Source organism: Megalops cyprinoides, chromosome 6 (assembly GCF_013368585.1).
Source record: "Megalops cyprinoides isolate fMegCyp1 chromosome 6, fMegCyp1.pri, whole genome shotgun sequence".
In the NCBI taxonomy this organism is placed as follows: domain Eukaryota; kingdom Metazoa; phylum Chordata; class Actinopteri; order Elopiformes; family Megalopidae; genus Megalops; species Megalops cyprinoides.
In genome coordinates, this window is record NC_050588.1 from 2188455 (window position 1) to 2216322 (window position 27868).

The following is a 27868-nucleotide window of genomic DNA, read 5'->3' on the forward strand; positions in this document are numbered from 1 at the left end:
CACACTATTACCACATTAAGCATCCATTCATTCACTCCTATCACATACCCTTTCTCACTCACACAGTCAACAATCCATCAGACTCATTTCTTTAACAAATTTAGATTCTTTATAGGAGAGGCTTCACACTGCCTTGGCCCGGGCAGAGACACTGCTCTCGGATGCAACAAACTAGCAGACTTTGGAAAAAGGCGCTGCTTACCTTTTATTTGCGGCCACTGTTGCACCGAGAATCAGCAGGTCCGTCCAGGCGTTCGGCTGCCCTGAGCCTATCCTGTTTGTGACGCCAATTAAATGTGGTAGGAAAAACCCCTTCCAGTCTGGGCCGAATGGACTGGTGGCTCCCTCCACACTTGTGCTTTAACAATTTGCGAATTAAACAATGTTATAAACTAATCGCAATAAATAAGTACAGAAAATAATATCCAGAGTCTGATGCAATAGGTTTATTGTATATGCCGCAAATCACATACAGTAAACCGGGCTGGTCCGCGGAGCAGTAATGTCATCAGTCATATCCCCAAGCTGTCAGAAAAACCCCCAAATGCATCTCTTTTTATGCTTATTCCCTTAGCTCCTCCTGGAGCTTAGACTCAGACCCACTCCTTCAGTTTCATAACACATGTTCTGTACACTGTTGTTTCCAAGATCACATCTGTCTAATTAAAAATAGTTATCCCGCCTTGGCTGTTCACTATTATCTCCACGACCGTGCATATCTAATCTATACAAAATAACTGTCCCTTCTTGACCTGCTCTGCCTTGGCTGTTTTCCATGAAGAACCCCTGTTTACTACCCCTCTTCACAGAGTCCAATTCTTTTATCTTACACTCAAGGTCCATCTTCTGGGTAGTACTCAGACAGTGTCCAACTCTCATTAACAGCCCCACAACAGGCCTTACTTGGCATACAGATATCTCACAGCTGGGGTATACACTTAGTCAAAGATGTTCCACCACAATACCCTGTGGGCCTGTGATGTATGTAGTCACCTACTTAGACATACCTAGCAAAATTCCAAGTTTTACTTGTTACGACCCCCGGTCTAGGGTCAAGGATCGTAAGGTGCTTTCACACTAGAGCTTTTGGTGGGGACCCGAGTCCGCTTGAGCCGTTACTTCGGTTCGTTTTGTTGATGTGAACGCTGTTTTCCGAACTCGGGTGCGCACCAGGGACCGCACCCGAGTCCTCCAGAAAACGGCGGTCAGGGGTACGGTTCACTTGAACTCCAGTGCGGTTCGCATTCGGTGTGAAAGCTATCCGAACTAAAACCAGTAAGTAAACGCTACTGATGATGTGTAATTTGTTACTTGCTTGTCGCATCTAAAAGCTATTCGGGAACTAATTGCAGGTAGCCACACTGTTCACTCACCTTGAGGGTATGCGTGCATGCTCTGCAAGCAAAGCTGCAAATTCATTTTGCATTGCCGCCTGTCTACGCAAAAACCCTTATGCACGTATCACTCTGAGACAACGGGACCCATATATGACATAGAGAAAATGCCGAACACGGTTATTTTGGTGCTGACACCATATTAACAAAAAGATGAATAAGAAAACTAGTGTGGCTTTCCATTTTGCCTCCCTTTTGCGTCGTTGCCTAGCGACATTGGCAAATAAAAGCTGCACGTTCGTTACGTGATGATGACGTAAACGGACCAGGGTTCGTAACCAAAAAATGTTATGTGAACGGAGACCAGCGGGGCATGGGCAGGGGGGAATCATCGCATTCGAGCTCGGACCAGCAAAACGGACCAAGTGTGATAGCGACATAAAAATACTGAGTTTAGTATCCCTTCTACTGTCCTCAGCACTAATCACGCCAGCGACAATTCGCAAAAAGGAATGGGTTTTTTTAAGGAAGCAAAATCAAAACGCAAAACTTCAGGAGGGGGAATGCCGAAATAACAAACAGAAAAACACAACAATGTAATCGTCTCAAGCGTCTGCTAACCTAACAAAAAGTAAAATAAACAACAGAAAACGTAACCTCCCTAATTAACATAAACAGGGACAAACGTAGAGATCAAGCAAAAAGAAAAACAGCTCCCATCTCCATCTCTTCCAACAGATTTAAGTAGCTATTTGCAATATATACAAATGTCCTAACAAGGAAGACGAAAGCAATAATACTTTTGCAACCAACAGCGAACTTTTTTTCCAATGATCATGCAACACGTCTGAAGCGGGAGATAGGAAACCCGACCTTTGAAAATGTTGGAGGGCTACAGCAAGGCAAGGGCCTCTTTTTCAATAGTGTTGTAGCAACGCTGGCACTTATCTGAAAAATAGCGGGCGGGATGGTTAATGCCTGCATCATCCTCTTGCAGCAGAACTGCTCCGGCCCCGGTAGCGCTTGCATCTACCTCTAATTGAAATGATGGATCCAAGTTTGGAGCGGAGGGAACCGGTGCATTACAGAGGAGGTCTTCAGGTGGAATTAAATGCAATCACACACTCAGGACTCCATACAAATTTCGAAGGTAAGTCATCGTGTAACGACACACGACAATCGACGGATGTACATGAGCATAGGGTTCATGTTAACTATTTTAACTGCCAGCGCTTGTCACATGGCTTGATTTTCTTAACAAAATATGAATCAACCCCTAGCTAAATACAGGATACGACCCTGTCAACCCCAAACTTAGCAGCAAACCTAGTTTCCCAACACAGCTGGCTAGCTGGCTATGTGAGCTCCAACTACATTGAGAATGTTGTGCCGTGTAATGGCTGTGTAGCGTGGGCTAAAGTAACAGAGGCCCATTCTTCGAGGTAAACTGACTGTAACCGAGCTCTAGTTTAGTAGGCTAATGACTAATGATAAAACAGCTACAGCATTATTGTCCAATGAAATACACGTAATGCAACACCTTACAGGTACCATTGATATGCCGCATGTCTTCCATTCCTGCTACAACACCACTGATGTTAGCGCAAATGTGCCCTACATGAATAGTATGTGTAAATAGTTGGAAACAGTTGGACTTGTGCCACTGTTATGTTTAAATGTGCTTTGAATAGCAGTGCTACAAATGGTGCAAGATCCAGATGGTTGGATAGTGTAAAGAAGGTAAGAGTCTGTTGGATCAGCTAGATTAGCTTTTGACCTGCGTCTACTCATATTGTGAAAGCACCTTATAACTTCTTATAGTTTCCATACACTGTATGTTGGTAGGGTCTTCTGTGGACTGGCCAGGTCCCTGGCAATAACAGCATTTACAGCTATACATTTGTATTATTATCATACCAGCTTATGGTTCACAGCAGTTCTGGGTTGTGATCTAGCTAATGGTCAGTCTGTTCTTATAAGGATCCTTTGCGGCTCATGTTGCCAGGGCAGAAAATGGTCTGAAGCACATTTTGCTTGTGTAATTAAAGCAGTCCTCTGCTCTCTGCAGGTGATGTGGTCCTTCATTCATCCATAGAGGAGGGCTGCACAGCACAGCAGAGCAACATCAGCACCTTGATCAACATTTGGCAAAAAAACTGAAAAGTGTTTGAGCCAAATGCTGTCTGTGTCAGTGAAGTGTGGGCTTTCACCACAAGCCAGGGTTTTACAAAAGAGGACACACACTCCAGAATTTCTGCAATAAAAATATTGAAACTGCACTGAAAAACTCAAGATGAATGCATGCAGAACTGAATTATTCCTCCATCCAACTAATGTTGGAAAAAAGAGCACTCAAATACTGGGTCCAGTTGAAAAACTGTGACACCACCCATGTCACTATAATGGTGTTCAGTACCAAGAGCTCAGCCCAGAGAAGAGTCCCCACAGCCAGACTGGCGCTGAAGCTCAAAGAGCTGAGCGACATCATCATCACTCAGCTTCAGAACAGCACTGCAAATGTGGGCAGCAGTGTAGCTTAGTGGTAAGGAGCAGGGCTCATAATGTAAGAGCTGCTGCTTTGATTCCCCACTGGGGCACTGCTGTTGTACCCTTGGGCAAGGTACATAACCCAGAAATGCATCAGTAAATATCCAGTTGTATAAATGGACATATACAGCTGAATAAATTGTAACCTATGAAAGCCACTCCTGGAGTAAATGAGTAAATGACAATTGCATTTACATTTACATTATTTAGCAGACGCTTTTATCCAAAGCGACGTACAAAAGTGCATACAGTATTAGCGACAGTACGGGGACAGGATGTGTACAGTTCCACAATGAGATAGTTCTCAGCTGAGAGCAAAGTCTGTTTGAGGACACAGTACTATCTAATTTATACAGCTACAGGGTATAGGGCAACTAATAAGATCCAACTTCTAACACCGCAATGAGTGCCAGAGTAAAGGCGGTGACAAGAAAACAAAACACAAAAAGCACACAGCAATTTACAACAGCACTGATCCGGGGGGGGGTTGCAGCGATTGTGTGACAGGTCAGTCCAGGTAGAGTCTGAAGAGCTGTGTCTTCAGACCATGTCTGAAGGATTGGAGTGATGGAGCTGGGACAGGGAGTTCGTTCCACCATTGGGGAGTGGTGTAGGAGAAACACTGTTGCGTAGCAGAGCGAGAACCTCCCGCTTTGTCTGTGCAAGGAGCAAGACGTCCTGTTACTGCAGAGCGCAAGGGCCGAGCAGGTGTGTAGGGCTGGATGAGGTCTTGGAGGTAGGTAAGGGCTGTCCTGTTGATTGCAGAGAAGGCGAGGGTCAGCATCTTGAATCTGATCCTGGCAGCGACAGGAAGCCAGTGGAGGGATTTTAGCAAGGGAGTAACGTGGGAGAATTTGGGGAGGTTGAAGATTAGTCGGGCAGCTGCATTCTGGATGACCTGCAGAGGCTCGGTGGTGCAGGCTGGGAGGTCTGCGAGGAGAGCGTTGCAGTAGTCCAGGTGAGGGAGCACTGTCAGCCTGGATAAGGAGCTACATGGCGTATGTTGTCAGGAACGGACGAATCCTCCTGATGTTGTGGAGGAGGAATCGGCAGCCCCGTGACGTGCAAGCAATGTACTCCTTGAAGTCCAGGTTGCTGTCGAGGATGATGCCCAAGCTCTTTGCTGATCGAGAGGATGGTATTGTGGTGTCATTGACGGTGATGGAGAGGTTCTTGCAGGGGGGAAAGGCAGGCTGGGATGAAGAGCAGTTCTGTTTTCTTGAGATTCAGCTTCAGATGGTGGGATGACATCCATTTGGAGATGTCAGCCAGGCGTGTGGAAATTCTTTCACTGACCTGGGGGGTAGAGGGAGGGAAAGAGAGAAATTTTCAATTATGTAAATACAATTGCAATTAGAACAAAGTAGGCTATAAAACATGTCACATTCCTATCTGGGCCACTGGAGTAAAAACACATCACCATCACAGGAAATACAAAACAAAGCAGAGGCAGGTCCTGCCTAAACACTGAGTCAGTGTCGACAGCTAAGCCATTGACAGTGGCAGGCGTAGGCAGACAGAGCTAGCCCAAAAGCACAGGCTGTAGTCACTGCAGTACAGGTGAGGATGAGACAGCGACACACTTCCTTCTGCAGTGTAAGATGTACTGTCTGATAAGAGACATACACTGTATGGACAAAAGTATTTGGCCACACCTGTTAATTATTGAATTCAGGTGTTTCAATCAGACCCGTTGCCACAGGTGTATAAAATCAAGCACCTAGCCATGCAGTCTCCATTTGCAAACATTTGTGATACAAAATGGGTTGTTCTGAAGAGCTCAGTGACTTCAAGCGTGGTACTGTGATAGGATGCCACCTTTGCAATAAGATGGTTCGTGAAATTTCATCCCTACTGGATATTCCACAGTCAACTGTAAGTGATATTATTAGAAAGTGGAAGCGTTTAGGAACAACAGCAACTCAGCCACAAAGCGGAAGACCACGTAAAATCACAGAGCAGGGTTAATGACTGCTAAGGCACATGGTGCGTAAAAGTCGCCAATGCTCTGCTGATTCCATAGCTGAAGAGTTCCGAACTTCCACTGGCATTAATGTAAGCACAAAAACTGGGCAGCGGGAGCTTCATGGAATGGGTTTCCACGGCCAAGCAGCTGCATGCAAGCCTCACATCACCAAGTCCAATGCCAAGCGTCGGACGGAGTGGTGTAAAGCACACCGACACTGGACTGTGGAGCAGTGGAAACGTGTTCTGTGGAGTGACGAATCATGTTTCTCTGTTTGGCAGTCAGATGGGCAAGTCTGGGTTTGGTGGATGCCGGGAGGACGTTACCTGCCTGACTGCATTGTTCCAACTGTGAAGTTTGGTGGAGTAGGGATAATGGTCTGGGGCTGTTTTTCAGGGTTTGGGCTAGGCCCCTTATCTCCAGTGAAGGGCAATCTTAATGCTTCAGCATACCAAGACATTTTGGGCAATGCTATGCTTCCAACTTTGTGGCAACAGTTTGGGGAAGGCCCTTTTCTATTCCAACATGACTGTGCCCCAGTGCACAAAGCAAGGACTATAAAGACATGGTTTGATGAGTTTGGTGTGGAAGAACTTGACTGGCCCGCACAGAGCCCTGACCTCAACCCCATTGAGCACCTTCTGGATGAACTGGAACGGAGATTGCGAGCCAGGCCTTCTCATCCAACATCAGTGTCTGACCTCATAAATGCTCTGCAGAATGAATGGGCACAAATTCCCACAGACACACTCTAAAATCTTGTGGATAGCCTTCTCAGAAGAGTGGAGGCTGTTATAGCTGCAAGGGGGGGGGGGGGCAACTCGCAGTAATGTCCATGGTTTTGGAATGGGATGTCCAATGAGCTCATATGGGTGTGATGGTCAGGTGTCCACATACTTTTGGCCATATAGTGTATGTATACACAGTAACTGCTGAGAATAACACATAATCTGCAATTTAAATTAGCCAGCACCATACTAGACACTTTAGAAAAAAAATGGCAAAAACATTCAAATTCTCAAGTACATACATCAGCTACATTTCAATAATGCCTTGATATTATTATTAGTATTATTATTGTTGTTGTTGATGTTGTTATGACAGATGCAGGTCAATTCAGAGAGGTAAAAGATATGTTATCTTTGAAGGATGAAAGATGAAAGAAGAAAAGTGTTCTTACATGGTTATTTTGAAGTCTATGAAGCAGACAAATATTTTTTCCTTTATTTTTCAAGTGGCTCTGTTTCTGTATGGGAGGTGTAACCCTGTGCTCACACCTGCAGCGACAACAAGCAACAAAGCTTGTCATTCATTTCCAGTCATTCATTTCCAGTGGTCTCTGGGCTACACTGAGTGACATGGCGCGGAGAGTCACCTGGCGCCAACATCGCCACAACTTGGCGACATAAAAAGGTTGAGTTAAGTTCACCTTTATGCAAATGAGCAGCAACAGAGTTGAGCAATGTCCAATCAGAGGGCAGATGTGTTTCTCTTATATTCTTTCACTGTGAAAAGTTTTCTTAATCTTTAGTTCCTATATTAGCATTTTAGTTCCCATAGCGGCGATTGTGAATGCTACTTTGCAGTCCATGGTGAAATGGTAGTGCTTGAAGCAAGATTACACTATCTGTAGGAAAATAAATTCCCTCCAATACATATTTTTCAGCAGGAATGCACCTGATTTGTGGGTTCACACGTATATTGGGTGATATATTAATAGGCCTGCCTTTAAGAAAATACAAACATACAACTCCACGATGAATATAGCAAAGACGATGTAAATATAACATATAAATAAATATAAAATATATGTATATTTATAATATTTATTAGTATATACATTTTTTAGAAAATTGATGCATCTCTTGTCAATACATTTGTAGCCCACTTCCTGAAAACTACGTTAGCAACGCCCACAAGCTGGCTGCAAGGGACAGTTATAGGCGACAGCGACTTGGCGACATACAGCGACAAAGTTGCTGCCACTGTGAGCGCAGGGGAAGTCCTCTCTCTGATACGCATTATTTTGTAGAATACAATGCAAGAGCTGGTGATCCCAAATGCAATGGGACAGTATAGTACTAGAGCACCATGTAATGAACAAAGCATGCACCATATGTGTCTTGAAAAACAATATTGAAGCTCTGGGTAAAGTGAATATAAATACATTTAAATATTGAGGTGCAACAGATAACGCTAAAAAAAAGAATAAAAAACAAGTGCACAAACAACACCGCACCGTCATTGTATCAGCATGGCCCTGATAGTGAAGGATTGCTATGTGGCTGATAATAAGCTCCTGGTCATTGGGATTGCTGGAAATATTTCCTCTGTCTGACTTCCTCCTCCTTCCTCCTGTCTGATGTGAGGTGATGTGGGGCTTGATTTGGTTAAATCATTCTGGACCAAACAGGAAACCAATGTCCCAGTTTAGCGACAGGGACATTGTGTCGTAGGAGACATTGGCTTTTGGATGACACATTATCTGAGGTCCAGACTCACTGTGGTCTTCAAAGATCCAGTCTGTGGTATTTACTGAAAAGAGTAGGGGGTTCCCCAGAGTGCTTGCAAAGCAAAGCTGAAAATAAATAACACAGTTATAACAAAACATGAGATGGAATTTCCCCTATCATTTAGACATGTGTGGTACAATACCTTCTCAAAATGCCATCTCAACAGCTCATGAAACCAAAGAGAATTAACTGAGGGATGCTCACAACATTCCAAAGCAGTGTGTCTGCTGAATGCACCCCATGTTTCATGTTCATATTAAAGAGAGAAAATGGAATCTTCTCTCAGCAGAGACAACATAATTCCAATTCAATATACTTTAGTGTAAATGTTGCAGAAGCAGAAAACAGTACATTTAAAAGTTAATGGGGGAAAATGAGGGCTGTATGGCTGTAGGGCTTGGCACTTTTTAATCATTTTGTTGTCATTCATCCTTACTGGAGAGTTGCTCAGGTGGGTAGAATATTAGAGGCTGCTTATAGGCTCAATGCTCTGTTCCCTTGTGGTGAGCTATCACACCACACCACACACAACATAATGAAGATTCCTAAAGTCAGTTAGCTAACTTCTCCTTAAGTGCATCAGACTGTGCTATTGGACTGTGAGCAAATGTTGACATCACCCAAAAGAAGTATGGGTGTGGGAGACCTCTATGTATCTATTATTCTCTGACAATAACCGTCCGCCACAAAGTGGCGCAGTTGTACGGAAAATCTCGAGAGAAACAACAAAGCCAGCGGACCCCTGCCACCGCTAGGTGGAGTGTGTATCTTGCGTCTCTGTGAATAAAATATAGTGGAGTACTAATGTGTTGTCAGCTTGGCGAAATGATTTTTTACCACAAGCAAGAAATTATTTGTTTTAGGGCTGCAGTGATGGCTCTTAAGGGTGGCGGATGCAAGCACTCATCCGAGAACTGTTTACAATGAAGTTCGTCGCAGCAAACTATTGTTAATATAGGTTAGTTTCGATGAGACGAGTTCTGAGTCTACTCAGTGCCCTGAGTTAACAACAAGCGATAGAAACATAGATCTGTCTCAGTGCAGTTAGATGGAAAGAACACTATTATTATGCTCAGATTAGCTAGTTTTCTTTTCAAAACTTTCAAAAGTTGATTCGATATTTATACGGTATTACACTGGCCAAAGCAGTACAACGTAGTGCGATGACCTAAATAGGATTTTTTCCTCCGAGTGTGTTTGGTCAACAACGTGACCGCAAGAGACAGCTTCGCAGAAATATGCTCTGGCACGCGCTAACCGCTTGCTTTGATATTGCCTGTATTTGCTGAAGTAACCGCTATTGGCCTACATATTCTAAACCCCCCGCCAGTTCTCAATGTTGCGACGATCGTTAACAAATGTGCTCGCAACTGAGAGGCAGAGGTAGTCACGGTTAGCTCCGCCCATTCTCCATGTGTTTCAGCCCTCCCCTTGTTCTGGCACATCGCAAGCACCGTATTTGCATAAAATGTGTGTCAGTAGGCCAGCAGTTTCCAGCGCTCACATGCAAAGCGCACATGCAGCGTAGTTGTATTGACGCATACCTATGTCTGATCAGTACAACTGACTCGCCTCCACGCTACAGTTCAGCCAATGAAAACGTGAGAAAGAATAAAAAGGGGAGAGAGGTGAAGAAGGGGGAGTGCACGGGACGCATTGAGTCAGTGACAGAGAGAGAAATCCCCCGCACGCAAAAACAAAAACAACGGAGGCTGAAGGGACAAAAAAAGCTGGTCACATTTCACTGACACCTGAAAACGTGGTTGGTGGGGGCGCAGTGTGTGATTCAGTGGGTGTGTATCGTGTTTGACAGTTCTGCCTGGAAGATGCTTATGATTGTGTCCGAGCACTAGTCTGAATTCTTGGAATTTGTGGAAAACGCTTGTTCTCTAGCTGTGGCGCATTACACGCGCTCACAGCACTTAAAGCAAGCCAAGCAACTGTTCAGCAGAGACCAGAAGCGAGACAAGCCTTCCGGCTTCAACGCACCTGAGATAAATTTGTTTTTATACATTAGCTTACATTTTTTTAGAAAATCCATTTTTGGTGGGTTGACAAAACCCCACTAATGCTCTGTGCACAAGTGATTTCATATGTTTTTTTGGGACACCGTTTTATGGCTGGACATTTCATGACTCTTTCACCTATATCGACGCGACTTTTACTTGATGATATACAGAGACAACTAACGTCAAGACGTTTATAATTAATTCAAGCACCCAGAACAAACAGCGATGGACAACAGTCCCGGTAGGTATTATTATTATTATTATTATTATTATTATTATTATTATTATTAGATATTACTGTTTTATCCGTAAACGATTGCTGCAAATTACATTTGGTTGCACAGTATCCCATATGCTCACACATAAGGGTGATTGCACGTTTTAAGATTAAGTAGTTTCTTTTACTTGATCTTTTTTCGTGATGTAATTGATGTAAAGAACTACTTAGAAAATGCAGCGAATGTATACTTTAGGTTCTTGAGCATTTTTTCATTAATCACAACTGTATTAAAAGGTATTGATTGAGTTATGAATCCATACGACTTAATATTTGGTATTGCAGTTTGTTGGATAGGGGATATCGCTTATGTACGCATATTTTATTACACAGACTGAGTTTGCATTTCAACCCCTCCATCATGCATGTACAAATTTCGTTCATAACTCGTAATGGACAGTATAGCCACCTGCCTGTTTGAGTAGTGTAATGGTTTTCTAAATTGTGAACGGCAACCCTCTCTCGAACCTGTCCCACGGCACGAATTGATTCTGATGAGTTGAATGTGAATATGAATATGAATTATCCCCATAGGCACTGCAGTTTCTCCGTTACAAGTGCTGGGTGCGCGACTGGATTTCTGCAACACGCCGGAGTTAGCCACTTCCTGCCTCTCGGCATGTAAACAAACTCACGTGTAGCGCCGACCTGATGCGATCTCTCCTAGGCTTGCGCTCGCACTATTCTCCTGTCTCAGTCTCTCCGTATATATGTACTGGATATGCTCAAAGCTCGATTCATCGGGGTTTGAATGGTTTAGTTTGGGTTGATTACTTATCTGTCTGGGACTGTGTGAAATGCATTCTAGCCTGCTAACCTTTCCCACCAAGGGAACCAGTGTTGTGTATTGTGTGCGCTTGCAAAATAATTGTAAAGTCCGGTTATCGAAATGTTCAGACACTCGATCAGTAGCGCTGAAATGGTTTTCTCGGTGACGTTAGCTACTGCTAATATGCTGTGGGGTCATTTACAAAGCTGCAGTCACGTTCCAATGCTGGTGACTGCACCATTGTCTCGTGCTGAGGCGCACGCCTGCAGCACTGTATATACTTTTCAGCACGCGTGCATTGGGCATGTGAAGCACATGTTATCAACGTCACAGTTATAGACAATAAATGTAGATTGAAGACATGCCAGTGTTGAACAGTAGACTACTGAAAGAACTTCAACCCTGTTGTCTCGAAGGTTTTGTATAATGTTTAATGGACCACTTTATCACAAAAATATAGTGCCCTCTGTGCAGTAATTCCCTAGGAACTGAGGTACTGCCACAGACCCACTGTCGGTTTATTTTCAATCTCTATATATATATACATATTCGCTTTGGAGTATAAATTGATGGATTTATAAGTATTTGGTCTGTTATCCCTAATATTGCATTATGTTAAAGTGCAACCATTTGAAACATTTTAATTGGCAGCACACCCTACATCAGCCAAATTAATTATGGGTTTAGTTTGACCTAAAAAGCAGTCTACACAGGGGATCCACACACCAAGGTTAGGAAACCATGGTCTATTTTCTTTGAAACATACTGTCCCTTTTCAGCTTTTTTTTAGCCTATTTGCCTATTTCTGTGTGAAACACTTGCTGAAGTACTGCTGTACTGAATTGATATCAAAAACTCCTCACCACTAATAAGCATTGAATATCCACACCCCTAATATTAATTCTTATTTTATTTGCATTCCTGATATTCATTTTTCTCTTCCCCAACATCATTTGTGTGACAGACACTGTAACACATTTTGACAACTCACTAAGCGCGTTGTTGTTTGTATTAACGCCACTTGATACAGCGACGAATGATGTCCCATAAATGCTCAAATTGTAATTTCACTATGCAGCCGTAAACTGTTATTCGGGGATGGGGACAAAGTTCATTATGGTAGCCTAACTGCCCCACCCAGAGTCACCATCTTGCTCGATAAAGTCCTCCCCGTTTAATCGTTCACCCTAAGCTTTCTACACCATGGTTGTTTTGAGGTATGATTCCCCTGTTGGCGGGTTGTGGCTGTTGGGCGCACGAAGTGCTACTCAGTCCACATCACGTGGACAGGCTTCCTCAGCCGCGTGCCACGCGTGATTTGAAGCCGCTCCTCCTCCCTGCGTTCTCACGGAGATTCCAGTGCTGATCCTGCCTGCAAAGATGGGGAGGTTGGTCAGTGGGTCAGCTCCTTGAGCAGCAAGAGTCACCCAATATCTTTCCCTCACGTTCTCTGCTTCATGCACAAATGCGAGGCAAACGTAACAATCAATTTGCACACATCTACCACTCAAAAGTGGAAACTGCCCTCGACCAACACTGGAAGATAACGGTACCCATAATTGTCGTACCTGTGTTGCACCGTCTCCCAGAATTTTTAAATTTTCCATGACTGGAACGTGACCGCGCCAGCTTGTGTAAGATAAACTCTCGCTCGTTTGAATCCGTATTGTGGCGCGATGATTTGACGACTGTCACGCTGCCAGTGATAGTTAGATTTGTAGCAGTCTGATGTATTTAAATAACACTATTAACTGATTCATTTTCTTGTTATGCCTTATTTGTAAAGTATGCAGAGTGAAAGAGCTTTTTGAAGATCTCACAAACTACTTAACATTTTCTTCTTTAAATTGTTCAAGTTGAAAACAATTATTAGCTATTACAGAAATGATAAAATACAAAAATTATTTCATGGGGAAAATCTGTAGCATGTTCTCTATACATAAAATGTGTACACATTGATACATGGGGGGCTTAATTTTTTATCTTAATGGTTATTGTTTGAGATTTTATCAATGAAGCACAACATACACAGTAATTACTGTAACAGCATTAAATAATATTTAGATGTTTATACTTAATGTGTATTTGATTGGAGCAAAGAAGATGATGTGGCAGGGCATTTTCAGATGCAGATGAGGCTAACAGCATTGCCATTATAGGAATCTATGGAAATTCAGTGTCACGTAATCAGAATCCACCAGCCTATTATAACATTGACATTTCTTTTTTTCTTTTTTATCATTAATCAATACTGTCTGTCAGAGGTGTGACCACCTCCAGCTTGCTTGTTCACTTGTCATTATACCATTGTGTCCCTTAGCGGAACTGCTGTTAGCCTGTATGCACTTTTGTAAATTGCTCTGGATAAGTGCGTCTACTAAATGACCTGTATACTGATCTCCTTTCAGAGGTCAACTGATCGCTCAGTCCAGGTGAGCAGTTATCCATGTTCCTCAGCAGCACCCTGGTCCTTACTCCCATCGTGTTTGAACAAAGCCATGCCAAAAAAAAAAAACCCTAAAGGGATTGAGGGAGGTGATCAACCCCACAGAGCCACATAGACACAAGTTCTAGGACAGGAGCTGAGAAGCGCGCGGGGGGGGGGGGGGGGGGCAGCAGAAGGAGGCCTGAGGAGGTTATTGTGCCTGTAGAGCGCTCACGTTTGGCAGATTAGCGCTTGCACGGGTAGACCAGATCACGATGAGCTGCGGGCTCCTCTTGTTCCTCTGTCACAGCTAGCTTGCACTGACCTCCATTTTTCAAGCTTACGTGGTAGTGTGGCAACAAAGGTCGCACGCTCCCTCCCTCAAGTGCAGAACGTTAGATAGGAGGGCACGCCACAAATTCATAACATACTCTTCAAGTTTATAAGATGTGGCATTCATATATTTATAAGATGTGGCATTCATTTGACTGTAATCTTCACAGTTTATTCATGGCATTCAAAGAATGAATATTCTACTGCTTTGTGGCTGAGCTGTTGTTGCTCCTAGACGCTTCCATTTGACAATAATAGAACAGATCTAGCAGGGCAGAAATTTTGTGAACTGACGTGACAAAGATGGCATCCTATGACAGTACCAAGTTTAAAATCACTGAGCTCTCCAGTACGACCCATTCTACTTCCAAGGTTTTTCTATGGAGATTGCATGGCTATGTGCTTGATTTTATGCACCTGTTAACAGACAGTGTCACTGAAACCCCTGAACTCAGTAATTAGGAGGGGTGTCCACATACTTTTGGCCATGCAGTGTATGTGGTGCTGTCCTATTGATATACATAAATGCATGTGTATAAATCAGGTCACCCTGGATGTTCAAGTGCCAAGCTCAAAAAGATTCACTGGCATGAAATACCACACAATATGTACTGCAAAAGCATCAACAAAACAATTGAACATAACATACAGTACTAAAATAAAATATTGAATATTTTCATATATGAAACAGAATTGCAAATGGACTTCACACTCCTTCTCTGTCTCAGTGATCACTATACTTCCCCTGAAAGCTCTCAAATGATCACAGGCATTGCTTCTGTTAGAGGGAATGAGTAACAAGAGAAGAGCTCAGAGAGGCTTCTAAATATATGATAATGCATGTGTGTATTTATTTCTACAACATATACAAGGCTTTCCTCAGGTTTCCCTATTACTATTCCCCTCATGTCCCAGAGACTAGAATGGCATGAGTCTGGCACCTTGCACATTGGTTTTGGTGGAATGTGCCTCCCTTTAAGAAAAGGGCAAAGGTCACTCTCACTGCATTGCAAGCAGATGTTGGAAACACTCCAGACAGATGAGTATATCACATGGGTGGTGGGTCGTGTGGGGCCAGGCAAGGGGAGGGAGGCATGGTTATCCTGGGGCAGCCAGTTTAGACACTGAGCAAGGGAAGCTGGCTGCCCATAAACTTTCCAGGTTCTTTCCAAGACGTTACTACAACAGGCATGCATGAACTCAAACTCTCATCTTAATTATGACAAGCTTTTTTATTTTTTAACTCAACAATTTTAAAGCTAAACATTCATGAGCAGATGAGCACTCAAAAACTGAGATGTTCATCTGGATTTTGACCTTCTTTATTTTAACCTTTTCATTTTTTTACTTTCTAAACTTGCATTATTCACTTAACCTTAACAATTTTAAAGCTAACCACTTCTGGCCAAATTAAAAATGTAGGAAGCACAAAATTCAAGTTTCTTCTCCATAGTTGTATACAACCATCCGAAATTTTCCACGTTAATTTTCTAGCATTTTCATTGATATATTATTGGGATACAGACCCAATCAAGCAGATTTCCTATGGTGAAACATGAGGCAAGGTTGGTGTTTCAAAAGCAACAAATATTCAGTGGCATAGTTATTAATGTAATGCAGATCTATACGTGCAAGAAATTCCAGAGACTGTTATAGTTGGTGCAATGCATTGCCCAGAAAGTCTTTAAAACGATGAGCACCGCGTTACGCCCTGGCCGTTTTACTGAATGAGTTAACATAAATTGGGTTGACATAATGAGTTGACATACGCCTGATACTACTCTACTTTGTGTAATGCATCGATGTTATCAGCGGAACTAGAATTTCATCTTTGGATAAGAGGAGGTAAACATAAAAGTCACACGCACACCTGCCTGCCTCGTTTTATGCACCGAACAATCTCTCCCTCCTAGAACAGTCGACAGAGGAGAAAACGTGACTCATCACGTTCTCGCTCCCTCTCCAGCTTCCGGTGACTGAGTCCCGCATTGGTGTAACACGAGATAGCCTTTTGATCCCTCTGTGGTTACTGCTTGTCTTCAAACGTGATCATCCCGTTGCCTGCTGTATTTGGGGCTGTTGTCTACACGGGACTGCGGAATGCGCTGCCCAGGCTCGGGCGGTGACTGTGTTGGGAGTCCATGTGAGGCGGCGGTCAGGTGTCGCGCAGTTTGCAGACTCTGGACACGCCGCCAGAGGAGCCGAGGCGGGCAGCTGGCTCTGCGAACACGTGAGGCCGTGTCTTTGCTCATCCAGCAACGCATGCCCAATTGCGAACTGGGTTGGGAGAGAGGGCGGAAAGTGTGAGAGGGATGAAAAGATATTGGTGCTCGCGTTCAAAGTAGCAGCTGCTTGTCTGCGTATGAGCAGTGCGTCCCCAACTGTTCTGTAATCTTTATTATGTGGAGGCACGTTTAGCCTGAGGTCTGGCAATTGTAAACATTAATTTTGTTCAGTAACAAACCTGTATCCTACCGAAATATTTAAGCAATTCCGTATTGTTGATTTCAGTCGGTCTTCAGAGATGCTTTAAGAGCATTTCGTTTAAATGCAAAACGTACTCATTAACATTGTAAGAGCTGTTGATGCTTGTTAATTCGTCATTTGGAGGAATTTGAGTTCAGATCATAGCTCCCGATGACTAACCCAACGCCGTTGCCCTCCCAACTGTTAACCTATCACCGTTAGGTATAGCGAACTTTTTTATTGGTTGTCACTTGTGACAGCAGTGACAGCTGAAAAGGAAAGTGTTGTCTGTGATCCTTAGAAGTTTGTGACTGTTTGTGATGTTTGTGACTCTCTCCCCGTCTGGCTCCAAGACTGTTGGTGATCAAGGTCACAGTATATTATGAAGCATTAACATTTGGTTGCCCTCCTTTACCTACTTGAAACTGTCTGAACTTAAAAATGGGCTAAGGCAGGATAGACTGTGTCTTACTGACAGTACTGACATGTAGGGATGCACGATGATACCAGCACGACATCGGTATCTGTTAATTATCGGCATCGGCAGATAGGCCTATGAAAATTTCTGCCGATGTGCCTGGACAATAAGGTGACCTATGCGCATGCGATGACGCTAAATGTTTATTGTGAGCGCCCACAACAAGCTTCAATATGTCAGCTGTATGGAAGTATTTCGAAGTAGGCCTATCTGAAACAGATAGCAAAATTGCTATTTGAAATGCTTGTAAAGCCCCAGTGATGCAAGGAAGGGTAAAATATATAGCTAAGTTTCTCACTCTGGGAGGATTCTAGCTGTGTGCTGCTAAGCTTTTCGCTGCTTCTGGAGAGGTGTGAGACCATTTTTTAAATAACGCGGCTCCATAAGGAGAGAATGCGATTTGAAATTAAACAAGACAGCCCGCGATCGCCGAGCTCATGCTTTGGGTCTCGAACAGCAGTCCTAATGGTTTCGACTGACCCCTAGCTAAGTTTCTCACCCTGGATATCGGCAAAAATCCAACATCGTGCATCCCTACTCATATGTGATATGCTTCTGTCTGTGTAACATTACTTGCTCAGTGTCTGGCAGTGGGAAGTCATTCGTGCCCTTAAAAAGCATTGGCACACCTTTTTTTGATGAGTTCTGAGCTATTTGATGCATTGATGGATTGCTTTGGTTATGAACAGCAGCGCATGTTCTCCCTCCCTCTCTCTCTCTCTCTCTGTCACTCTTTCTCCCTCTCTCTCTCTCTCTCTCTCTCTCTCTCTCTCTCTCAGGGAGCGTAATTCTGTATGCAGGTTCTACGGGCAGCGCCAGCCCTGGCCCAGCTAGCCCCTCCAGCGGGTACCAGACACAGTCCCCATCCTCGCACTCCCAGCCCTCGTCCCCAGAGGACGTCTCCTTCACTGAGATTGGGGCGCTCAAGCAGAGGGGCGGGGCGCCCCCATCACCCCAGCTGGTCTTCCAGTTCCCCGATGTGACCAATGGCCCAGGCCCCGCTGCCACCCAGCACAGCTTCTCCCACCCAGTCGTGGGCAAGAGGCCCTCAGGGTTCACTGGCACGTTTACCAGTGAGTGCGCTTGTCCTCGAGTTCTGTCATCTGCCTGTCAGCCTCTACCCTCGCACCCCTTAGGGCCCAATCACATCAGCCATTAAATGAGGAAAAACACAAAATATACATAAAATTAGCAACCAATGGCTTTTCTTTGAAAAAACATATGTAGTTCACATCAGTTATCATAAATAATACTTGCTGTGTATTATTTGATGTTGTCTTGAAAAACGTCCAAGGGAAGTGTTTTAATGGGGCTACCAAACACACACCAAGCCTGAGGCCCTCAGATGCCCCTTTCAGAAATGCAAGGCATGGCCAATCAAATACTTTCCTTGTGTTTTATTTAGTCCTGGACCCACTCCAGATACCCATTCAGGGATACTTCTTTATGCATTTCCCATGGAACTACTGCATTTGTGATTTCACTCAGCGGGTTTTGAGGCTTCTCCTTTGCCACTTCACTCCCCAGTGTTGGCCCACCTTTGTTTCTCTTTGTGTCATTCTAACTGACCCTCTCTCTCCCTCCCTCTCTCTCTCCTGCCGTACCTGCTAGAGACTGGAGGGATGGTGCTGTTGTGTAAAGTGTGCGGTGACATCGCCTCGGGGTTCCACTATGGCGTGCACGCATGTGAAGGCTGCAAGGTGAGGCTCTTGGGCAGTGGGAGAGGGGTGGCCAGGCGATGACCATAGACCAGGGGTGTCAAATTCAAATTTAGTGAGGGCCATGCTGAGGGTTGTGAATAAAATCAGGGGCCAGACATTTACAATGATTATTTTTTTTATTGAAGAAATGTAAGTAGGCTAGTAACTGTATTAAGTTAAAAAAAATATTGCATGCATGCACCGTTCAAATATTATGGTTCTTCCATGTTTGTGGGTAATTCTAACCAGCAAAACTGATTAATAAAGCAAAATAGTATTTATCAAATGCTGAATAATGTTTTTGTATAAAGTGATAACTGCACAATTAATTTAAACAAACTACATTTGCATCACAGTAGCCTACTTTTGTCTGTAACAAAATAACAAATAAGGTCTTTGTTACTAGCATTGATTAATAAAGCAAAACAGCATTTATCAAATAGTATTTATCAAAACTGAGCATCCACCCCCCAAATGAATGTGGAATGCTGGGCAGTGTCCGTCCTGTCTGTATTCTCATCTGCAGCCAAGGAATATGCAACAAATTCCTTGGCTTTAGTTTTTAGCTGGATCTGTAAGTGCATTTTCAGACCTATAGTTCAATTGCTTTGGTCCACAGCAGGGAATAAATTGTTACAATGTTGCATAATGAAGTAGGTTCAGTTTGGTTTCACATGGCGTTATTTCTAAAGGGACCAAAATTTGTAAAAGAAGAGCAGACTGCTCCCTCATTGGTCACTTTGGTGTTTATGTTCCGGAAATAGATTAACGCACCAGGGTTTGCCAGATGATGCGGATCGAAACCACCTCTCTTTGGGGGTCTCAGGCCAATTATTTTGGTGTGGACCTGTGTGATTGTGCGATTACTGCGTTCTGACCTACGCAAACGAACCGAATCAAGGGGTCAAACGCACTTCAGTTCGATTCAAACGGGCTAAAGGCTGCAGGTGTGAAAGCGCCCTAAGTTGGAGGCCAACTCATCCACCCGACTAGCGACGGTATTTCAGGAGAGGCTGATATTCGCAAATGCCTGCTTCTTGTCGGAGCATACAACATCACAGCAATTTTTAATAAACTCTCCCTCTGTGAATGGCTTGCATGCTGTTGCCGTTTTCTCCGCTATTATCAAGCTTGCCTTCACAACTCCCTCACTCTGACTGTTGATGCGAGTAAACATGTTTTGCTGTTGTTGAAGCTTGCGTTTTAATTATTTGACTTTTTGTGGCAGCTGTTCCATATCCATGTTTCCATAATGCTTATGCTTCGTTTAGAAATGCCTCCGTAGGTTATACTCTTTGAAAACTGCCAATGACTCTTGACATACAAAACACATTGGCTTTTGTTTGAATTCACAGAATAAATTTAGTTTTTCCCATCCTTCTTGAAATTGTCAATATTCATTGTCCACTTTTCTTTCTTGGCCATTGTTCATGCTAGCTACCTTTGGAAAGGCAGATAGCAATTGTTTGTATTGTAGGCTAATTCTCTGATAAAAGTGTGAGAGTGGAGTGCAGCAGGGCCTCCTGCATTTCAATGTTGTATTGTCACGGACCAGAGCACGGGCCACATTAAATTGATTGTCAAAATTTATTGGTGGGCCGGATTAAAAGTCGTGAAGGGCCGTGTCTGGCCCGCGGGCCTTGATATTGACATATGTGCCATAGACATTAGGCCAAGAAAGGTGGGGAGGGGGGGTCCTTGTGGAGCCTTGTGTGCCCGCTCTCACTATCGCCAAACTCCCACCAACCCTCTCCCCGTCTCTTGCCTTCTGCAGGGTTTTTTCCGCCGCAGCATCCAGCAGAACATCCACTACAAGATGTGTGTGAAGAGCGGGAACTGCTTGATCATGAGGATGAACCGCAACCGCTGCCAGCATTGCCGCTTTAAGAAGTGCCTCTCCGTGGGCATGTCCCGGGACGGTGAGTGTCACTGTCGGCCACCACCCTCTACCTATCATCCACTTTCTCATGCCCGTCTCTTAAATACAGGCTCATATAATGCAAGTAATCATAAATGCCACCCTGCTGGCAGGACACCTGAATCTAAGAGTATGAACACAGCCCTTGTGGTGCTTGTATGTTGTGTGAGGGGACATTCTGGGCACCAACATGGACTTGTCTTTCCCGTGTCTCTCTTCGCTCTTCCCTCCTGGCCTGAAAAGACCCCGCCTCTTCCGCTTATCTCTGTGACTGTCTCTTTCATATCCCTCTCAATCGTTCCTCTTCCTCCTTCCTGTGTCTTTCACCCCCCCCCGGCGTAGCGTCCTCAGTTATGGACAGGCTGTGATTTATGAGGGAAGGAGCTCTGAAATTCCCCAAGCCATCAGTCACCCGGAACACCGCAGTGAAGGCAGTTTATTTTCGGAACCTGGAAACAGGGGGTACTTGTTCGCTACGCATGTGTCTCAGCACCTTCCCAGAACATTTAGCTCGGTTAACAAAGGGGGGGTGCTTGCCAAAATTAAGCAGGCAAAACAGAAAAGTAAGGTTTCATCTGTCTCCTTAACACCAGGACGCCTGTCCCCAGCTCTCAGCATACCTCAGAACGCAGGACAGCAGTTAATCACCTTTTTTTTCTGGAGCAAAAGCACATTTCGGGTGACCTAAAAACAATGTGCTTACTTTACCCTGTCGCCCTACATCGCAACAAACCCGGTTTAGTTCTTGCTGCATTTATCCTTGAGTTTGCTTATGCTCGACTGTAAGCTTACATCCGAGAGCACATTCTGTGGGGAAGGGTTTCTGCTCTCAGTTGACTGTTATTGTGCTTGAAAGATGTCAAGCAGAGCTGATACTTCAAAGGTGGGGTGGGGGGGGGAGGGGGGTGGTAAAGGGTTACATCAGTGTTGATGTGTCAAAAAACCACAACCTAGAAACTGCAGCTTTTCTTTTATCCACTGAGAAAAACAGGAAAACCTCATGGGGCTGCCTGCATCCCACATTGGGTAAAATGGCTGCGTTTCCTCCAAGCTCACTGCATGACTGAAGCATTTTCAAGTATGCAAATATGAATATTGGACCCAGCACTGGAGCACCTGTGAACCTTGCAGCAGTTTATGTCATGGCCTTTTCCCATAACGTGCTGGGCCTCTCTCCTTTGCCACGGAGGTTGGCATGACCAGTGCTGCGGGCTCTGCTTAATGCCATGCTCATTGAAATGATGCCAAAAATAACCAACACTCCTACCTGACATTGTTGAAAAAAGCCCTTGCCCTTTTTCAGCTAGAATGTAGAATGGCTAGACACAATGCCAAGTAAGAAATTGCACTTTTCACCCCTCAACAACTTGACACCTTTTCCTTGCTTCCATTATTCTTATTTTTAAACCCTTTATGTAAAAGTAATTCTGTATCCCCCTCCCCCCAACAATCTAATCATGCTCCCTGCCTCACTCTTTCTCTCTCTGCCTCTCCTCTCTGCTTTTGTGTCCCGGCCTTCACTTTTATCACGTTTTTATCAAGGTCTCATTCTCTGTTGCTGTTCACTTCCTCGTCACCCTCACCATGAACACAGGCCATTTTTGCTTTCTCCTTCAGCCCCTACCTCTTGACCTCCTGCCAAATAAAAGTCCCTACCTCTACCCGTATCCTATACCAGCTCTGGAGATCCTCCATAAATCTGCCTTCTTGTTTCAGTGCCAGTGACATCACGTTTCACTCTGACCCACTGACCTACTTTCTCAGAGCAAGGGAAAGCGCTTTGGGGATGGGGGTGGGGGGTGCTGTGGCATACGGTAGCAGGGGGCTATTAATAGCATCAGCTGACAGCTATTTCACAAGGGGGGGTTTGGGGGACAGAAAGGAAGAGTATGATGAAGAGAGGTCTCCACCAGTATATTCCATGGTGATTTGATGCAGCTGGTTGGGAAAGCTATCAGGGTTCTCTCTACCTCCTCAGTACCTAATGCAGCTACCAAACCGTGGCAACCATAAAGGTATCAATACTGTAATTAATCTGAGCAACTGGGGCTTGATAAGATGTAACTATCACTGCAGTTAATGTATTACTGTTATTTTTTGTGTGAATCATTTAGGGATTTTTATAAGTGTGAAAATTCTGGGTGGGTAAAATTAGGACAGTGGTTGGGAAGGAACAGTATGGCATGTGATATCAGTACAACTCTGATACAACCCTCTCACATTATCTTAAAATATGACACACAAGTTTATCCTTAGGGGAAAGGTTTGAAATTAATGCCTTCAGTCATTTTTGAGAGACACGCAATTGAAAAAGGTGGTCAAGATACACGTGAGACTGTGTCTGAAAAGGCTCCTCTGTTCTTACTATAGTTCTACCAGGAAGTCAAGGTTGGCACAGACATGACATTGTATTTCAGCTGATATATTCTTGAAAACCTGAATGAGTAGTAACCTCCAAATCACAAAGTGATGTTCAGACTTTCAAGAGTATCTGAGCACATCTTTGTCAGACTAGATTTGTGTTGAGTGACCCAACAGTGATCAACAGAGTGTTTCAATGGAGGTGCTTCTGTTGCTATGAGGGTCCTCAGTTCCTCATGTCCTTGGCCCCTTCCTCTGTCTCCTTCAGCTGTACGTTTTGGACGCATCCCTAAGCGGGAGAAGCAGAGGCTGCTGGACGAAATGCAGAGCTACATGAACAGCCTGAACGAGTCCGCAGCAATGGAAATAGACTCCTCCCCCACTCTTGAGGCACCACCCAGCCCTGAAGACAGCCAAACAGACAAAGCCATAGGAGCCATCTCCCGGGCCTATCTCGACATCTTTGTGAATGGGCAGGACCGACTGGGCAAGAGGGGCAGCAGCAGCAGCAACAACAACCCTTCATCTTTTCAGGGCAACCCACCTCAAGAATCCAGCTACCCCCACGCGCAATCCCACACCTGCCCAGCCCAGGGGTATGCCTCTTACCCTGTAGTGGGGTACCAGGCCACTGCCCGGTGCCCCGTCACCCCATGCGATAACAGCCCCTCATTTGCCTTTGTCGACAACGGCCGTTACTGCTACTGTCCCTTGTCCAATCAGAGTCACTGCCAGCCCAGTGCTGGCTTACCTCCCCAGGCCTACCCAGCCAATTATAATAGCTATTCCGCCAGAGAGTCCCAGAGTCAGACTTCATGTCCCTGGATGATGAGTACTGGCACCAAAGTCCTGGTGAGTCGAAAGCAACATTTTTCTCTAAGGTGTTCCTTCAGCCATGCATTTCCCTGAATGTCCATGTGCTTATTGAGGCTTACTTCTTAGTTAGACTTCCAGTTTTGTCTTGCCTTTTGGAAGCTCTTGGTCACATTTACCCCCCCCCCCCCCCCCCCCAACAGGCCTGTCCCTTGAATGTGTGTCCCGTGTCCCCCGAGGGGCGCACCAGCCAGCAGGTGTGGGAGTCCTTCTCGCAGTGCTTCACGCCAGCAGTGCGCGAGGTGGTGGAGTTCGCCAAAAGCATCCCAGGGTTCCAGAGCCTGAGCCAGCACGACCAGGTCATGCTCCTCAAAGCAGGCACTTTCCAGGTACTGCCCACCTGTCCCCCTCCATGCACTTAGTCACGGACCCTCACCATTTATCACAACAGAGAAAGGCCTGGTCCAGGTCATTTAATCAGTAGCTCATTTGTGCCTAATTAGGAACTTTATAATTAAGAATTACTCCCAGTATGGATTTGTGGGACTGGGATTGAGAAACAAGGATCTGTAGCTACACTCTACAGTCTACACTCTACACTGTTCACGGTGTGCTTCACCCTCTCACTGCATTGTGTCCCATCTTGTGGCCACTACTATTCTCACCATACCCGGTAACCCTCATGCTCACAGGAAGTGCTTCATCATTTTTTCCCCAGGTTCTGATGGTCCGGTTCTGCTCACTGTTCAATGCCAAGGAGCGGACGGTGACCTTCCTGAACGGGCAGACATACCCCTTGTCCACCCTGCGGGCAATGGGTATGGGCTCGCTGCTGGATGCCATGTTCGAGTTCAGCGAGAAGCTAGGCGCCCTGGGGCTGGAGGCAGACGAGATTGCACTCTTCATGGCAGTGGTGTTGGTGTCTGCCGGTGAGTGGGGGCACAATACGGCATACTGCTGCAGTGTACTCTCCCTGTGCCAATCAGTAGAACCTTGTGGAGAGGCACAGACACAGACAGGAGAGGCACAGACAGGAAAAGTACAGACAGGAGAGGCACAACGAGGAGAAGTACAGACAGGAGAGGCACAGACAGGAAAAGTACAGACAGGAGAGGCACAACGAGGAGAAGTACAGACAGGAGAGGCACAGACAGGTGAAGTACAGGCAGGCGAAACATAGACAGGAGAAGCACATACAGGAGAGGTATCGAACAAAACTATGTATACTATATAGCCAAAATTATGTGGACACCTGACCATCACACCTATAGGAGCTTATTGGACATCCCATTCCAAAACCATTTGCATTAATATGGAGTTGCCCCCCCCCCCTTGCTGCTATAACAGCCTCCACTCTTCTGGGAAGGCTTTCCACAAGATTTTGGAATGTGTCTGTGGGAATTTGTGCCCATGCAGCCAAAAGAGCATTTGTGAGGTCAGGCACTGATGTTGGACGAGAAGGCCTGGCTTGCAATCTGTGTGCTAATTCATCCCAAAGGTGTTCAGTGGAGTTGAGGTCAGGGCCCTGTGCAGGCCACTGGAGTTCCTCCACACCAAACCCGTCAAACCATGTCTTTATGGACGTTGCTTTGTGCACAGGGGCACAGTCATGCTGGAACAGGAAAGGGCCTTCTCCAAACTGTTGCCACAAAGTTGGAAGCATACAACTGTCTAAAATGTATGCTGTAGCATTAATGTTACCCTTCACTGTAACTAAGTGACGTGGTCTACCACTTCATGGCTGAGCTGTTGTTGCTCCTAGATGCTTCCACTTGACAATAATAGCACTTACAGTTGACCGGGGCAGATCTAGCAGGGCAGAAATTTCACGAACTGACTTGTGGCAAAGATGGCATCCTATGACAGTGCTACGTTTAAAGTCACTGAGCACTCCAGTACGACCCATTCTACTTCCAAGGTTTGTCTGTGGCAGGGGTCTCCAACCTTTTTTCATCTGAGAGCTACTTTGAAAAAATGAAAGTGGCAGAGAGCTTCTCATGTTTTATATTACTCACACTTATTCACATGACGTATCAAAAAGCTCACATTAACCAGCTGAATTAAGCTACTTTTTGCATATACATGTATCAAATGTCAATGTCCAAAGCTCACATTTTGGATCAAAAGCAACTTAGATTCACATCAATAGCATGTCAAATGTATGTTCTGTGTCCATATGTTTCAAATTTCATTGTGTCAAGCTCACTGTTGGGCAAGAGCAGTCACCCCACCCGGCCTCAAACCCAGGTCTACAGGATACCAAACAGCAGTTTTGACCACGACGCCAAAGAGCCAGGATCGTTGATATGGCAGTCAGAGCGCATACTCAACCGTAGTGACAGCACTCTGTCACACACATAATATAACAAAACATCTTAAATTCACATCAAAGTCATAGAAAACATTACTATGTGTTTATGACATGAGATGTCAGACAAATTTGGTGTTCATTGGAGGCTATTTTGGAACGTTAAGCGACGATAAGCCTTTTCCTTATAATGGGTGTTAATGGAGAGGAAAACGCTTAATGTAAGATAACATCCATACTCATGGGATTTCGGTTTTGATTTTTTGACAAGTGAAAGTGTTTATGACAAGACTTGTCCGAGAGAAATTTGGTGATCATTGATCGCTGTTTTGGAACATTAAGCCACATTAAGCCTTTTCACATTAAGAGCTTTAGAATGTCCCTGAAGTGTTGCTGAACGTTGTATCTTTTACTGACTGAAACGCTGGTACCGCAGATGAGGCACACACATTTGTCCTTCACATTCGTGGAAAAAAAAAACTTGCGTCCTCATTCCTCATGGAAATAGCTTTTTTTTCTGGCCTGGCCACTTTCTTTGTTCATCATAAATCTGGCTATTTTATAAGCTAAACTGGCTTGCTAACACCACTGAAATCCTTGCTTTAGCTCAGTAGCTACCTCAGTAGCTAACCTACAAGGTAACTGACATGACGACATGTAGGCAAACTTGACAGTAGCCTAACTTATTTGATTGACAGCTGATATCAATTTGTGTTGGAGGGGGGGTGGGACATCTGTGTATTTGATTGGACTGAAATGGGAAGAGGTTTCCAGGGTGCATTTATTTGTTGTCAGATTTTTTTGTACATAATCTTTGAACCTTTTGGCAAGCTATTCAAAAACAGGCAGGGAGCTACCGGTAGCTCGCAAGTGACGTGTTGGAGACCCCTGGTCTATGGAGATTGCATGACTATGTGCTTGATTATATGCACTTGTTAACAATCGGTGTCACTATGCCACGAGTGCCTTACGTCCTTTGCCCCACGTCCTGATTGCCCTGTGCCATGAGTGTCTTGTGCCATGGGTGCCGTATGCTCACACTCAGTGTCCTAAGGCCTGTACTGACTTGCCCTTGCCATGTGGCTGCCCCATTTCCCCAGACCGTACAGGCATTGTGAACATGGGTGGCGTGGAGCAGCTGCAGGAGGGCCTGATCCGAGCCCTGCGGTCCCTCATCATGCGCAGACGCCCTGACGACAGTGCCCTCTTCCCCAAGCTGCTGCTGCGCCTGCCTGACCTGCGCACCCTCAATAACCTGCACTCCGACAAGCTGCTGGCCTTCCGCATCGACCCCTGAATGTGCCCCCGCCATGATGCCCATCAAAAGAGGAGAGGAACAGAGATTTGGGGTCGGACAGTGGCAAATGCAGCTCCTGACATTTTGTTTATTTTGGAAAAGGTAAAGAAAGAATAAAGCAATATCCTCAAGAGACCTTTTTCAGAGTGCCACCTTCTCAGACCATCCACATGACATCATATTCTCCCACACAAGTCACCCCACCCTGCCTCTCTGGGAGGCGGGGAGAGGAAGGGGAGGCACTATGGTTAAGCACTGCCCACCCCTTTCTGCTGCACTGACTTTCTGAAGACCAAAAGGAGTCGTTCTCTTCTTGTCTGTCTCATTCCCCATCTCCCTTTTATTTCTAACCCA

At 44.9% G+C, this 27868-nt stretch overlaps 1 protein-coding gene across 2 annotated transcripts; it reads left to right on the forward strand.

The window, feature by feature from the left end:
• Window positions 1–2027: 2027 nt before the first annotated feature.
• On the forward strand, window positions 2028–27868 carry LOC118779255 (nuclear receptor subfamily 1 group D member 1-like). Of its 2 annotated transcripts, none has more exons than XM_036531258.1 (8): window positions 2028–2484; window positions 17897–18190; window positions 18729–18817; window positions 20592–20736; window positions 23365–23948; window positions 24113–24298; window positions 24628–24838; window positions 27318–27868. In XM_036531258.1, the coding sequence occupies exons 1-8, from the start codon at window positions 2379–2381 to the stop codon at window positions 27512–27514; spliced, it is 1812 nt and encodes a 603-aa protein (XP_036387151.1). In that variant the 5' UTR covers window positions 2028–2378; the 3' UTR covers window positions 27515–27868. The 2 variants fall into 2 exon arrangements, with proteins under 2 accessions (XP_036387151.1, XP_036387152.1); XM_036531259.1 differs by lacking the exon at window positions 2028–2484 and adding an exon at window positions 9872–10610.